The 15,437-nt window shown below is 36.1% G+C and overlaps 2 protein-coding genes across 2 annotated transcripts; both read right to left on the reverse strand.

Moving 5' to 3' along the window:
• Positions 1 to 389: 389 nt before the first annotated feature.
• On the reverse strand, positions 390 to 3,009 carry LOC104891668 (pentatricopeptide repeat-containing protein At5g56310). The gene has a single exon (XM_010677393.4). It carries the CDS (start codon positions 2,518 to 2,520, stop codon positions 937 to 939), a length of 1,584 nt encoding a protein of 527 aa, XP_010675695.2. The 5' UTR covers positions 2,521 to 3,009; the 3' UTR covers positions 390 to 936.
• Positions 3,010 to 5,170: 2,161 nt separating this feature from the next.
• Positions 5,171 to 11,332, reverse strand: LOC104891669 (DEAD-box ATP-dependent RNA helicase 32). Its single transcript, XM_010677394.3, has 9 exons — positions 11,034 to 11,332; positions 10,058 to 10,487; positions 9,526 to 9,801; positions 8,229 to 8,552; positions 7,847 to 8,038; positions 7,611 to 7,766; positions 7,058 to 7,485; positions 6,772 to 6,935; positions 5,171 to 5,888 (listed from the first exon to the last, which is right to left on the reverse strand). Exons 2-9 carry the CDS (start codon positions 10,430 to 10,432, stop codon positions 5,551 to 5,553), a joined length of 2,253 nt encoding a protein of 750 aa, XP_010675696.2. The 5' UTR covers positions 10,433 to 10,487; positions 11,034 to 11,332; the 3' UTR covers positions 5,171 to 5,550.
• Between the last annotated feature and the right edge of the window lie 4,105 nt (positions 11,333 to 15,437).

Below are 15,437 nucleotides of genomic sequence, written 5' to 3' on the forward strand. Positions count from 1 at the left end.
AGACCCAAGAGAGAGAAGAGATTTGGGGAAGCATTTTAGCTACCTTAAATAATAAGGTGCTAACATATTTTAGGTGCTAAAATGATTAGTAGTGTTTGGGAAGTACCTAAAATAAAATTTTAGGTGGCTAAAAATGACTTAAATGATAAGTTAAAAAATTTACCTTTTCAAAATCAGGTGACTGGTTTCCAAAATTTGGACAACTAATTTTGCTAAAATAATTTATAAACCTAATCAACTAATTTTGCCAAACAGTTATACTAATCAATTATTTTATCAGTTCTAGCACCTTATAAGTTTCAGCTTTATCTTATCAGTTTCAGTTTATTTTCAGCTAGTAATGCCAAACAAACCCATTACTTTTTTGTGACAAGGGAAACAATATAGACTAAAATCAAATAGAGTCTTTGATCAGATAATAATTGTTATATGTTATGATGTCCTACCTACTTGACAAAGGATTTATATTTTAAGCAAAGCAGGGATATAGTGCCTCCATCACCATGCAAAGCTGTCCTAGTTTCTCAGGGTGCCTCCCCTGTTCAGTATTTCGGAATTCATCCTTGCATTGTCACCTATATCTGAACACATTTTCTGCTTTACTAAGTACTTGCTTTAGTCCTGAATATGGAAACTGAGCTGCATGACATTGCTTTTGAGAAGCTGTAACTCCCTCATGGTTATAACCAAGAATTAGAATTCAAGTACTCCTGTCTCGAGCTAATAATTTGTCAATCCTTAACGATACTGTGCTGCTCATCTGAAAGCATCATAGGCTTTAATCATATTACCATCGAATTTGAAGCATGCAAATCATTTCAGATGTCTCTCCAATATAACTATAGCATTTGGATTGATTGATCATGTGTCTCCAGGACTCCAATGTGTTACTTCTTCAGCACTTGTCTTTTATGCATTGATTATCATAGTCCACATTCATTCCATCAACAATTGTTCCTCTTTATTTTGCCCATCACCTTCCAATGTACATTGCTGGTTTATCTCCCAAAGCATGTCGTGAATCTCCTTAGACTCGGGATGTGATAATGTACCTGAAACAAAGCTATGAATGCAATCGTTTATTTCAATGGAGCTTTCACCAGGGTTTTTTTTTACACCTGAGCTCCTCAGTGCTTTCCTCACCAACCTAGCTTCACTCCAACATCCAACTGCAGCGTATGTATTGGAAAGAAGAGCATAGTTCCCACTATTATCAGGTTCCAAAATTGATAGGTGGTGCAGAGCTTTTGCAGCAAGGGAGGAATTTCCATGCATTCTAGCAGCAGCTAAAAGCGATCCCCATATCGCTGCTGTATTACCATCAAAGGGAATCTTCCTGACTAGATCCTCTGCTTCTTCCAGATAGCCAGCACGGCCGAGCAAATCCACGATACAACCGTAGTGTTGAATGTTTGGCGTGATACCATACTTGGAACTCATAGCCATGAAATATGACTTCGCCAATTCGACAAACCCAACATGGCTACAAGCTGACAGAATTCCAATGAAAGTGACTTCATTTGGCCTCCCTCCCATTCTCTCCATGCAAGAAAACATCTCCAATGCTTCCCTTCCTAACCCATGGAAGGCCAATCCTACTATCATAGTTGTCCAAGACACTACATTCTTGTTTTGCATACTCTCAAAAACACGCAAAGCCTTTTCTACCTTTCCTGATTTCACATACATATCAACAAGAGCATTACTGAGAGGTATGTTCTTACGCAAACTACGCTTCTCAACGAAATCATGGATCCACTCGCCTAACTCAAGCGCCCCTAAATCTGCACAAGCTGAAAGAACAGCCAATAGAGCAACCTCATCCAACTCCACATCCTCAACTTGCATCCTATGAAACACCTCAATCGCCTCCTTAGGTCGATTCACATGAACATATCCAGCTATCAACGTAGTCCAAGAGATCACATTTCTCTCAGTCATCCTCTCAAACAATTCCAAAGCACTATTCATATCACCATTACCAGCATAACCAGCAACCATCGCATTCCACAATGCAACATCATCCGAGCTAGACATTTTATCGAACATCTTCCGTGCATCCATTAAGTACCCACATGATGAATACATCTTAACAATGGCAATATCAACATGAATATTTAACTCAAACCCAGATTTTACAGTCTGCCCATGAACCTTCTTCCCTACATTAACATCCGAAAGCCGGCTCACCGCCTTAAGCACGAAAGGGAAAGAGTAAGAATCAGGGAAAAGGCCAAAAAACCGAATGTTGTTGAAGAGAAAGATAGCTTCTTCAGAAGAAGAATGATGGGAAGACAAAGACTTGATCATGGTGTTGAAAAGATAAACAGAGGGTTTAAATATTTGGTTGAAAACAGAGTACCCATAATAGAAAAGATTGAATCTTGAACAAGCTTCAATGAATTTGGAAAGGATGATGTTGTCATTGTAAAGTCCTGTGCAAACGAGGAATCCATGAAGTTGATGAATGTGTTTTGGTGAAGAGCATAGTTTAAGCTTCCAGATTATATTTCCAACCATTACATTTAAACTTCATGGGTTAGAAAACCGAACTTTTGTAATTTATTGTTATTTAACCTGTTTCTAATGAACCCGCTGTTTTTTTTTTCGTTTTTTTGCAATTATATCAATTGACTTCTCAATTATCTGCTTCACAATGTACAAAACTCCATGTCTTTTCTTGGCAACCACAAAACTACATGGGATATTGGGGGAAGTTTTTTTTTTTTTCGCGCTTAAATTTTGCTTTTATTGTAGATGTCGTATGACTTTAAATCAATGAATTAATTTTAATTTTAAAAAAAAAAAGTAGAAAGAAAAAAAAAAAGTGTGAAGACATGAATAGAACCTTATATAGAAAATAAATAAAATACTCAATTTCACCCTACATATTGAGAGCTAGTAGCTTTATTGTTGAAGACAAATTTAGCTTGTTGCTTTGTGAAGCCAAGTAGCTCCACAAAGCTACTTGCTTTGTCAATTTTATATGAGCCCCACTTTTACTTTTCTTTTTCATATTTTACTTTCCAATACACTTTCTCTATATTGTTGATATGGTGATGACGTGTGCAACCTACAAAAACTACAAGTAGTTGTAGTTTTCCAATGAAAGATGTTGTAGTTTGGGAATGTTGTAGATTGAAAATATGATGTGGCATACAAAGCTACAACTACTTCACTACTTGTAGCTTGTCATTGTAGGTGCTCTTAGACAACATATGCTAAGAGAATTATGTGGGAGCCCAATGATTGGAGCTCCCACCTCCCAACCTCATGGTTGGGAATGCGTCCGCGAATAAATCCCCTGGTATTTCAAGCTTCAACTTAACTCTACATAAAAAGACAAACTCAAATAGGCAAATCGAAGACAATAAACAATGCATACATACATTCCCAATGGGATTTGTTTGTTTATCTCATCAGAATAGTCCAGTAAAAAGTACTCAACAAGACGTGCAGTCTGCACCAAACATTGAACTATTGAAGAGCAGTATGCACCAATGCGTTTTGCTTGTTTATCTCATCAGAATAGTCTTGTAAAAGGTACTTCACTCTGTAACCCTGCTAAGCCTCCTTATCCTTTTTCCTCAGACTACCCACGCTCTCATGAGTCATGACCATCATTCTGCATACCAGAGCTACAACTCAATCCTGGATACAAACAAGAACTCTATCCCGTCGAGTAGCCATTTGAAGAGGCTAGCCTGGGGCACCAGCAGTCGTCACAGTAGACTTTGAGGGTTCCGTCGGTACCAAAGCTAGTTCATTTCAGCTGAAATAACCCCCGAGCCACATGGTGCCTTCCCAAAAGTTTGTGCCTTCATGAATCATGAGAATCTACAAGACGGAGGAAATAAAGTCATTACAAGTGCACAGACATCAGAAAACTAGTGCAACTCAGCAGTCAGCACACATTTATCAAAGTGGTCACTTATATAGATGGAATTCCTTGATGACCAATTTGCAGATTGGCATCCTCTAACGTCTTGTCAGAAGGAACTAATATTTAGATTGTTTCTTCTCATTGAAGTAATCCCATATCTGGACTTCTTCAAATTAATGAAAACCCAACTAATTATTACTCGAGCATAAGAAGAAAAATTTATGATTATAGAAAAATAGGACGATCTTACAAATTCACACACTTTCTCACAAAGCTCTAGTACAGAAGCCTGATCATTATTATCAACTCTTAAAAATCAGAACTTATCCTACAAGGACCAAGACAACAGATGCGACACAAACAAAAAGAGAATGCCGTAAATAATTGTGCAGAGACAAGGAACAACACAAAGTACCCCCTTCCTAAAAGCTTGACATCCAGTTAGAAAAGACACTAAACTTTACTCAGTTAAATTGGAGCGCATTATTAGTAGTCTTAGCTTTCCGCAGCCCTAAACCCTAAACCCTAAAATTTAGCTGCTTAAAAGTTTAAACTGGAGCGCATTATTAGTAGTCTTAGCTTTCCGCAGCCCTAAGCCACCAAATTTTTTTGGACTACAAATCTTATCCCACCCTATTAGATTAGGGGATTTAGCATCACTAGGTTTATTCCAAAAAAAATTTCGGTAGCACTTGTCAAGGGAGGCAAGAATTGCAGGAGATTCCGTGGAAGATTCACGCTTCTATTTTAGATACTAAGCATGAGATGGGGCATTTTGTGGATGTTCAGATTTGGCATGTTTTTCGGGAAGCTAATGCGGCAGCTGACTGGATGGCGCATCGGGGTCATTCTTCGGCTTCTACCACTTACTGGTTTGATGTTCCTGATTTATCTTTCTCTATAATCATCCGCAAGGATGCTTTAGGGTGGCCCAAATCCTGGGATCCTCCCTAGTTCTCTCTTTCCTTTTTTAAAAAAAAAAAAAAAAAAATGGCATAGTTCTGCAAAGAAGTACAAACATGTCAAAGTGAGACGCCAAAATCTAACCATATACCTAGTTAGTAGTTCCTTTTTCTGCAGCAAATTAGAACATATCAGAATGCAGAAAGGAAAACAGAACATAGACAAGAGCCTGCACGATACAGTCAACAGACTCAACACAGGAACAGCTGAAGAAACAGAAACGATCAGCAGCAGCTCTCCTCTACTGAAAACAATAAGAAATAGTCATGAACGACATCAGGGTAAATATAAAAGTAACAGAACTACATGAGACTTGAATGTAAGTAACATAATCAAGTAATAACTTCTACTCTTTTTCTAAAGAAAAAAAAAATCCTTACAAAAGAAGAATAAACAAAATACTCAATTTTACATCCTGCCGCAAGAAACACCACTGTATAACAGAGTAAACTTGTATTTACAACATAATCTACCAAATACTCCTATCACATAGGAAAACTAAACAAACCAAGTAAACCGACTCTTGGAGCACTGAAAAATTGACGTCTACTTGGACTCTTCAAAACTGTTGGACTTTTTCTATCTTCATATCAACTACAAAAATTATACCCAACCACCCAAGCATCCATAACTATTCAAAGTATCATATAAGTGCAAAGCACAAATATGGCAAGCTGATTGGAGAGCTGGGACTTGGGAGTAATTTAGTGCATTGAACTGAGAAGCTTGAGAGCCAAATCCTCTTGCTCAGCCAAAGAGATGCTATTAGTGCTAATATCCACTTTTTTCTTGTCTTCTGTGTCCCCATCATTATCGTCGTTGTCACTATCAAGATATAATTTTGACTTCTTGTTGGGGCGGAATGTGGTGGCGTCTTCATCTGACTCAGAAGCATCCTCTTCATCATCTTCTTCCAACCTGTCCCTCTTCCACTTCAATTTTTGTTTCATTCTTTTCTCTTTGCGGAGCTTACGAGCATTGCTCTTGTCCACTTTATCCTCCTGCTTCAACAGTTCCCTCATCTTTTGATATCGCTCTTGTACTGCAATATAAGTCGACAAATCTATCAAGCCATGTTGCAACAAATTAAAAAGCACTGAACTCTAGCTTTGCCAATCATAAGCTTCACTGGAAGTACGCAGTGATACAACAATAACCATCAGCTAGTGGCTAGTATAGATTTGAGTTGAGATATATGCAACATTGACCAAAAGAGGACAGCGAACAGGGATTTGGTTTCAAATCCAATAGGCCCAAAGAGTTTGGGGTAAAATAATTGTACGAATGAAATCTATACTAATATATTAAAAGGCGTTCCTAAACAAGGAACAGTGCCACGTGGCGCTATCCCTTACAGTGTTTACATCATGTAAACCACATACAATAAAAAAATTACAAAATGCATGGTATAAGATTTGATCTGATGACTTCAAGTTAGTATATTAATGTCTTAACCATTAAACCAGGTAATATTTAGTGTTATAATTCCAAAGTAAGATATTAATAAATAAAAGTTATAATAACGCGAGGCATAGCCCGGGCCCAAAAACTAGTCAGTAATGTAAAGGGAGTGCATAAATTCAAGAGGATTAGAAATACGAATAAAATAATTAAAAGTCTCCCTCCATCAAAACAATATAATCATGTATATTGTTTTAGAATGTCCAGAAAAATTGAGACTTTCACCCAAAGAGATTAAATTATAATTTGGATTTCCAAACAGATGCTAAGGTTCATGAGTAGCACACCCAAAGAAAACCTTCTATAATGGATGACAAGAAAAAGATGCAAGAGCAATAGTAATCTAAGAGAAAATAACAAATTCTTTAATGGTTGGAACAGCAAAGTTCAATTATAAGCAAGAATCTACAATACCGCAAATACTCATGATGTTCATACTGATATCCCAGACGTGTTTCACATACCTTTATCTTTATCAATTGCAGATAAACTATTCATCCCATTTGCATCTGCGATAGTAGCAAGGGGTGGAAGGTTGTTGCCGTCTTCATCAAAGACAGTCCTTGTGCCTACAGGTCTGTGGATATTTATTTTCAGCTTCTTTTTCTTTGTAACCCTGGTAGCCGGCCTACAGGAACAAAGAACTAGAAAATCTAAGTGAATGCGCCAATAATGTGAACTTGCCTTGAGGCGAAGGTACACCCTGAAGTAAAGCTTTTCTGAAAACAACAAGAAGATGAATGAACATACACAACAGATTCAAGTTCAGTTATTGCTGGCTTCTTTTCAGACAAACTCTCTTCCCTTAACAGATCATTATCAGATTCCTCTTCATCAGATTCCTCTTCATCAGATTCACTCCCAGATGTCTTTGGAGCTTCCAGAAAATTATCTGCAGCAGACTTCTCTAATTCCACCATTGAACTTAGTTTCGAAGAATTTTTGCCTGCACTTTTTTGATCAGAGAAACGAATTTTTGGCGTCAATGGTAAACCGAGAGATGCTGAGAAATCATCAATCCCAAGTTTCATCACATCAAAAACATCTTTATCCTTTTCTTTACAGACAGATTTGAGATATGTGATAAATGATCTTCGAGCCAACTGCTGCATATCAGGATACTTCACTAATAAAGCAGCTAGGAGAGGAGAAACAGGCTGCAATCTCTCTTTGTTAATCTGCAAGATCAAAGATAGGGACAACAATGAATTTGTGACATTAGCAATGTAACTTGTGACAAGCCTTGAAAAATGACATATGAACCTATAAAGAGACGTGAGAGAAGCACTGTAGAGTACATTACCGATTTTGCAATTATAGGAATTTTTGCATCTTGTAATTTTTCAACCATCTTTATTTCTGATGGCTCCAAAAATAAAACTGCTTTCCCACCAGCATTGTATCGAGCAGTGCGGCCAACTCTGTGAATGTAAGTCGCAACATCTGATGGACAATCCATCTAAGGAATAGATTGAATGATTTAAGCATCTTATCTCAAAACCCAAGTATCAAACTGATTTACATAAAACCAAAGCTCACCTGAACAACCCAGTCAACTGATTTTTCAAAATCAAGACCTCTTGAACTCACATCCGTTGAAAATAAAACAGAACGTTTCTCACTAAAGTGGGAATAGGTTCCCAGCCTTCTCTCCTGATTCATCTTTCCATGTAAACATTTCAACGGAATACCTGGACGCAGTTTCTTGAAGGCCTCAAAAACAAACTTTACCTTCATACAGAAGATCGAAGGACCATCAGGGAATACAAACCAGAGTAATGAGACATAAAAATTAAAATACAATATCAAGAGCTAATTAATAATCCGTCTGCCAACCCGTTTCCAAAATATTACTGTACAAGAACCATACATGTCTAAGCACAAACAAGAAACTGAAAAAATGATAACCCATGACAACTACCTGTTTGCGACTGGTAAGGAACACTAAAATCCTCGAGTTCAAATGCGCCTTTATGAAACTCCACAGAAGGTCCAACTTCTGATGTAGAGGGACTACAGTAGCAGTCTGCTGCAAGCGAGTGGGAGTAGCAGTAGTGGCTTCCGCATGAACACTAAGATATTCAGGATCTTTCAAACTGAGCCTTGCTAGGTCCTGAACTGATTTTGTTTGTGTCGCAGAGAAGAGCAAAGTTTGTCTCTTCTTAGGAAGCTGTGATATGACTGCATTCATTTCCTTTTTAAAGCCTATATCAAGAATTCTGTCTGCCTCGTCAAGAACTAAGATCTGTTCCAGGGGGGAAAAAAATCCTCAATAACCAACCAGTCAAAGATGAAGTCCAATGAAATGGAAAGTTATGTACTCCCACAAACTGTTCTATACCCAAGCACAGTGGAGGCATAGAAAATATGCTCACTACAGATTTTATACATGGACTACAGACCTCTAAGCAAAGAAAGATCAAAGCACTCAAGCTAAGGGCCTATTATACAAGTTTTTGAATGACCCAGACTCATGTGCAAGAGGAACAAGCATCAAGCGAGAAGACAAGTAAAAACAAATCAACATAACCATCAACAATTTAGCAAAAGAAACATTGGTAATCCCCACTTCTCTGAATTCATAATTTCATATAGCTCTTGTCCTTGCTCATTTCACCACTCAAAGACTCACAATTTCAGGAATGAACATAGTTCCTACTGATATCCCCGATAAGAAAGTAATAGAAAATTTCTCATTGCAAAACAGCAAGGGTCAAGGTCAGTTGAGATTTATAAGGAATAGAAACAGCAATGACTCCCAATGCCCGTGCTCAAAAGCATTAAAGAATCTGTAAGTTGTCTACTTCCCTTTCATCTTATCATCTATGAGGAGAAGTGAAAGAAGATGTTCATCTTATCATATTGGGGAGAAGTGGGATGCTTTAAAACTAATGAGAATGTTACTCATCTATGGGGAGAAGTGAAAGAGGATTAATAAGTTACTATGATTCATTAGCATCCTCTTTCTGAACAGTTACTCTCAATATGACATGCTTCCTGAATAGAATGTTTTAAAGCCCAACAAATATGGAGGTAGAATAGTTTTCAAAAAAGTCAACATTACAATTTCAGCTTAGGAAAGCACTAACAGAGATATTAAACCAATCATAGACCACCTAGACTTGATAACTTAATTTTAAAGGCTCAACCTATCAGAAGGGAAAACAAAAAACGGCTAAAACGAAAGAGAGCAAGAAAAATGTGAAGATCATGTGGACCTGAAGCTGAGAACAATCAAAATTTGGTGTTTCACGCATGTGATGGTCCAGCCTTCCAGGGGTACAGACCAAGATATTCAAATAATTGATACGTTCTTTCTCTATGTCAACGCCTTGACGACCACCAATGAACAGACCAGCACTAAAGCCATGGTACTTTCCAACTGAGTTCAGAACACCGAAAAGTTGAATAGCTAACTCCCTTGTAGGAGAGATGATGATGCCACCCACACCATCCTCTGGACCCCATCTTTCCTTGTATAGCTTCTCTAAAACCTGAAAAGAAAAGAAAACAACTTACAACCACCACACAATCATTGACATTTTAAAATCATAAATGTACTCTATTGTTTACTTATACTCTTTGAATGTGTCACACTAACTATATATATAGCTTTTCCAGTTATATTTCGATAATCTCCAGTTCTCCCCTTAATCGTGTTTTTGTCAATCCCGCCTCTATAATACAAAACTCATCAAAATCAATCAAATTCATAATAGAAAAAACATGAAAGAAAGCTGAAAAGCTCACAGGAATGACAAAAGCCAAAGTCTTGCCAGACCCGGTTTGCGCAGCACCGAGAATATCACGACCACAAAGAGAATGAGGAAGAGAAGCTCTCTGAATGTCAGTCATTTGCAGAAACTTGGAATTTCTCAACCCATCTTTCGTTTTCCTAGACAAAGGCATCTGATTGAAGAATTCACATCCAGCATACCTTGAGAAGGTGTCATCTACCAGTTTACCCACCGGAGAATCCTTTGACAATGGAGGGAGAGATAGCGGATTCGAACCTGAGGCGGGCTTTCCAAATTCAATCCATTTTTCGAGAAATTGGATCTCTTCAACCTCATTCTGCCGCCTTTGCTTGCCTAATTTGGTGTGTTTTGGCTTAGATTTTGCCATGGTTGATGTGGTTGATTCTAGATTTCACCCACGTTGGTTCGGAATCGATGAGTCACTAAACATAAAAAGGACCAAATTGAATTGATTAAAAAATAAAAACATCAATTCAAGTAAGGTATTAAAACCGATTAGTACAAGAATAACTTATTAAATTACATGGAAACAAAAAAAATAAAAAATCATTCCATGAGTTTTCGTACTTTAAAAGTGTTGCATTCTAATACATCACCATTGTCCACCGCTAGCTCGAGTGAAGAGGTCTCTCTCAAGAAATGTGACTAAACTATCATTCAATAGTCGATCACCTATGTTATTACCTAACTTGTTCTTCACACAAGTCATTGAAGAAAATATTCTTTCCACACTTGCCATCACCACCGGAAGGATCAGTAATTATTTATGGTTGCAAATTAAACACCATAATGATAAATAATCAAATTAATAAGAGAAATTAAACTTCAATAACCATCCTATTAATTCATTCACCCAATTAATCTCAATTCTTATAGCAATTCAATAATTTCAATTTATCCAAGCATTCCAATAATCCAAACATTACTCAAATAAAATTGGAAAATCGGAAACAAAAAAAACCACTTACCCTCTTCAAGAGTTGCAATCTCACAATAGATGGTGCGAGCTGCTGGCTGCGTCCACACCGGCGTCTAGGACGGCGGTCGGAGTGTCGAACAGTGAAGGGTGTAAGGCGCAGATCAACAAGTATGAAGGAGCAATGGAAGTAATTTCAATTTCGGAACCCTAGGTTTCGAATTTTTTGCTGTGAAAGAAAAAAAAGGTTGGAACTTTAGGGTGGAACAGGGGTTTTGGGGAGGTTTTTGGTGAGGGAAAGGTATTATTGCTGAATTGCTGGTGTAATTAGGGGGATTTTTTTTAGTTTTTACTACTTCTTTGTGTCCCATTTTTAAATAACTACCTTTCTAAATTTTTCTCTAATTTAATGACCTTTAAATTTACCCCATTGTTGATTCAGTTGGTTTTAGAAGACACCGTCTATTTTTGATTTAAAGTTAGATATAGATCAAGCATGAGATTAAAAAGAGAACGAATTACCTTTTTAAATATAACGACTAGTTTAATTTATTTGATAAGACAGTTAAGGTTATTTTAAAAAATTGTTGTTGTGGTTCAAGATTCAACGTGAGACAAAGAAAGGAGAAGGGAATAGATGACTAGGTTGGTGCGATATGTTTAATGATAGTGTTGGGTTAGAGTGAGATGGAATACACTTTGTTAGAATAACCTAGGTTTGAGTTTGTGTACTTTTATATTAAAATTATGGGACTAAGTAAGTGTTAGCCCAGTAATGATGGGGACTGGCTTTCGTAGGACAGACCCGTGTTCGAATCCTCGCAACACCCTTGGGAGAGGAATGGAACCTAACCACCCCGAACTTGGCCTCGATCCGGATGTAGTCCGAAGGGTGAACCGGGTGCAAACACCCAAAAAAATTGAAATTATGCGTGCGTCTTGACTCTTGAGTGTTACACCGTAACTTATTGTGCAATAACATCTCACATGTGTGAACCAACATGAGTGTTTCATATCAGTGTTACTCATTTTATATGTTATATCATTTTGGAGATGTCTCACGTAGGGATGGGCATGGGTCCAGGACCCTATCCGGACCCTGCTGGACCCGACCCTAATTTAAGGGTCTGGGTCCAACTTTTTCAGACCCTAAGGGTCCGAGTCCGGGTCTGGGTCTAAGTAAATTTTTTAGGGTCCGTGTCTGGGTCTTAAAGTTTTGGACCCAGACCCTACCCAGACCCGACCCTTAGACCCTAAATTTATCTAATATATACATTTAAACTTTTTTTTGAAAAAACAAACTGATTTTCTGAAAGACTAAAACCTAAACTAAAACACCAAAACACCCATTCTAAACTCTTATGTAAGTTGTGTTTATTTCGTTTTTTTTCAGTTTGTATGTTTGTGTTTTTGTTTCGTTTTTTTTTTCAGTTTATTTGTTTGTGGATTGTGTTTGTTTCGTTTTTTTTTTCAGTTTATAAGTTTGTGTTTATGTTTCTTTCGTTTTTTTTCAATTTATATGTTTGTGTTTGTTTCATGCGATTTTTTGTGTTTGTTTTATGCGAATTTCAGATGATTATTGATATTAATAATGCTGAAAATTTAGCAAAATAAAAAATTTAGGCCTGGATCCTCCAGACCCTAAGGGTCCGGGTCAGGGTCCAATTTTTTCATACCCTTAGGGTCCGGGTTTGGGTCTGGGTCTGCAAAAATATTTAGGGTCCGGGTCTAGGGTCCAGCTGGACCCGACCCAGACCCTACCCTTGCCCATCCCTAGTCTCACGTCATCTTTTATAAATTTATTTCATTCTAGTTTATGTCATCTTCCCGTATTTCATTAATTTTTTTCAACTTTTTATATTTTATATCATTATACTCATTTCTATGTTATTTTTACTCATTTCTATATTATTTTTCAGTAAACTTGTATCATTTTTCCTATTTTAATATAATTTGTCAACTCTTTATATATATCATACCATTATTACTCAATTATATGTTATTATTACTCATTTTTATGTCAATTTTCAACAAATTTGTATCATTTCTTCCTATTTAATTATTATTTGTCAATTTTGTATGTACCATATCGTTATTACTCATTTCTATGTCATTTTTACTCATGTTTATGTCAATTTTCAGCAGACTTGTATCGTTTTTCTCTATTTTATTATTATTATTTAATTTTGTCAAATCCAAATGTAGCCTACCATTATTACTCAAATCTATGTCATTTTTACTCATTTTTATGTCCTTTTTCAGCAAACTAATATCATTTCCCTTTTTATTATTATTATTTGTTAACTCTTTATATATACATTCTCATTATTGCACAAACCAATATCGTTTATAAGAAGAATACACTATTACTCACTTTTATGTCATTTTTTAGCAAACTTGTATGATTTTCATTTTTCCCTATTTTATCATCATTTTTTATCATTTATAAGATAGATAATATTATTTTTACTCACTTTTTATTTCATATTCCACTAAACTTCAACTTCATGTCAATTTTTTTTGTCACTTTTTGTTGTATATTATTATCACTTAACTAAGAAGATTTTGATTGCCACACGGCTCAAAATGAATCAGTATACTGGATATTATCATCGTGATTAAGTAGGGGTCAATCATGTTAATTTTAGAGGTAAGGTAGCAATTAAGTACAAAAAAAAAAGAAGAGGAGGAGGAGGAGAGAAATTTTTTTAACATAAGTGAAAAACATGAAACATACCAACTTTGTAGTTAATCAATCTTAATTGTTAATCGATTACCTACTGCAACTTTACAAGCATATTTAGTTATAGTTTTCAAGTCAACGAATGCCTTCTCATGAACAACACATATTATTCCCATAATTTCTCAAAATTTCACTTACCATTTATATGACTTCTTTAATAACGTCGTCATTTGTAAATTCCCAAAATCCTCTCTCTTCAAATTCTACAATTAACTTCAATTAGAAACATAGAGTTGTTGAATTCAATATTCCTCTGTCTTGCTCGATCGTGTTCTAAACCCATCCCTTCCCCAATGCGAAAATGGCAACGACGGAGGTGCAAATGTCGGGAGAGAGGAAAGTGACAACCGCCATGAAAAGGGCCATAAATTAGGCGGTTTTGATGAGAATATATAGAAGATGGGAGGGAGGTTTTGAGTTTGGGATTTGCACGTGTTCTTACACTATGTTTTATGGTGCAATAATTACACCCAATAATCTTTGTAAAATTAGATCGCCTATTCTAATAATTTATGTTGTTGGTTTTGCTACCATTCAACTACTTTTGTACACAAATCCATCATGTGGGGCCTACTTATGATCTTTTGTCCATTTTCTAGTTATAATCTTATTCTTCCTTCTTGAAACACCGTTTTGCTCAAATTTTCTTCAAAAGCCTAAACTAAGATTTGGTTGCGCATTCTGATTTTACTATGAAAGTAGTTAATTAATCATCCAACTTCAATCAAGTATGGTAAAATCATTGTATTAATGTTGTGGATTAGGGTTCGATTGGGGATTGTGTTTAGCAAATGATTATTGATCAATATTGAAGCTTTTATATGATTAATCTTCAATTTAGTATGTACAAATTTTAATTCGTATTGGATGCTATAATATCCATAATCTTCCATTTTTTTAAAAAATACTTTATTTGTTAAAAACCCTACTTTTCAAAAGTGGAACTTCAATTTTACTTTAACTTGTTGAAATCGACAAATATTCTTAAACTTGCAATACATAGTAACCCTAACTCCCTAATCCAAATTTAGAAGATTGATTTTGAAAAAAGATTGACAAATTGTATTTGAAGTTGGATGATAGAGATGATATCATATTAATAAATGAAAATTTTCATTACCTAGTACATAGCTCGAGGTCCGGGCCTAAATCTCTATTATATAAGTTAAGGGGAGCAATGGAGTCCCCATTTGAATTTACATATTCACCCCTCCACAACATGAAATCATTACACATAAACTTGCCAAAAAATTCCAATCAAATCTCTATTAAACCCAATCAACTCATATAATTATCAATCACATAAACTTGCTTTTCAATAAAAAAGATCCAATAAAATTAAATTTAGACCAATTCGTAATCAAGAACCTATCAAAAATTAATACCACAAACAACAAAAAAAATATGGCATTCTCATTGCAATGCAACTCATATACAAAATTAATCATAAATACAAACTCCAAAAAATTTCAAGTTTCTTCATTACTTGAATATGCAATCCATTGGAAGAGCTGGGAGTCTATGAGTACCTTGAAATGTTTTGGTGGCATGGGTTTTAAAGATTTATCGGTTTTTAATGACTCACTCCTCTGTAGGCAAGCATGGCGGCTCACCCGACACCCCCATTCTCTCTTTAGTCGGGTGATGAAAGCTAAGTATTTTCCGCATTGTAACTTTTTGGATGCCTCTCTTGGGTACTCCACTAGCTACTCA

Source organism: Beta vulgaris, chromosome 4 (genome assembly GCF_026745355.1).
Source record: "Beta vulgaris subsp. vulgaris cultivar EL10 chromosome 4, EL10.2, whole genome shotgun sequence".
In the NCBI taxonomy this organism is placed as follows: Eukaryota; Viridiplantae; Streptophyta; class Magnoliopsida; order Caryophyllales; family Amaranthaceae; genus Beta; species Beta vulgaris.

What these genes read in the sequence shown, in the direction of transcription:
- LOC104891669 (XM_010677394.3), bottom strand. Translation starts at nt 10,432, where the DNA reads ATGGCAAAATCTAAGCCAAAACACACCAAATTAGGCAAGCAAAGGCGG. An exon ending in TCCTTACCAGTCGCAAACAG is followed by an intron (nt 8,039 to 8,228) that starts GTAGTTGTCATG and finishes TTCTGTATGAAG; the next exon opens with GTAAAGTTTGTTTTTGAGGC. An exon ending in TGCAATTGATAAAGATAAAG is followed by an intron (nt 5,889 to 6,771) that starts GTATGTGAAACA and finishes CTTATATTGCAG; the next exon opens with TACAAGAGCGATATCAAAAG.
- LOC104891668 (XM_010677393.4), bottom strand. Translation starts at nt 2,520, where the DNA reads ATGGTTGGAAATATAATCTGGAAGCTTAAACTATGCTCTTCACCAAAA.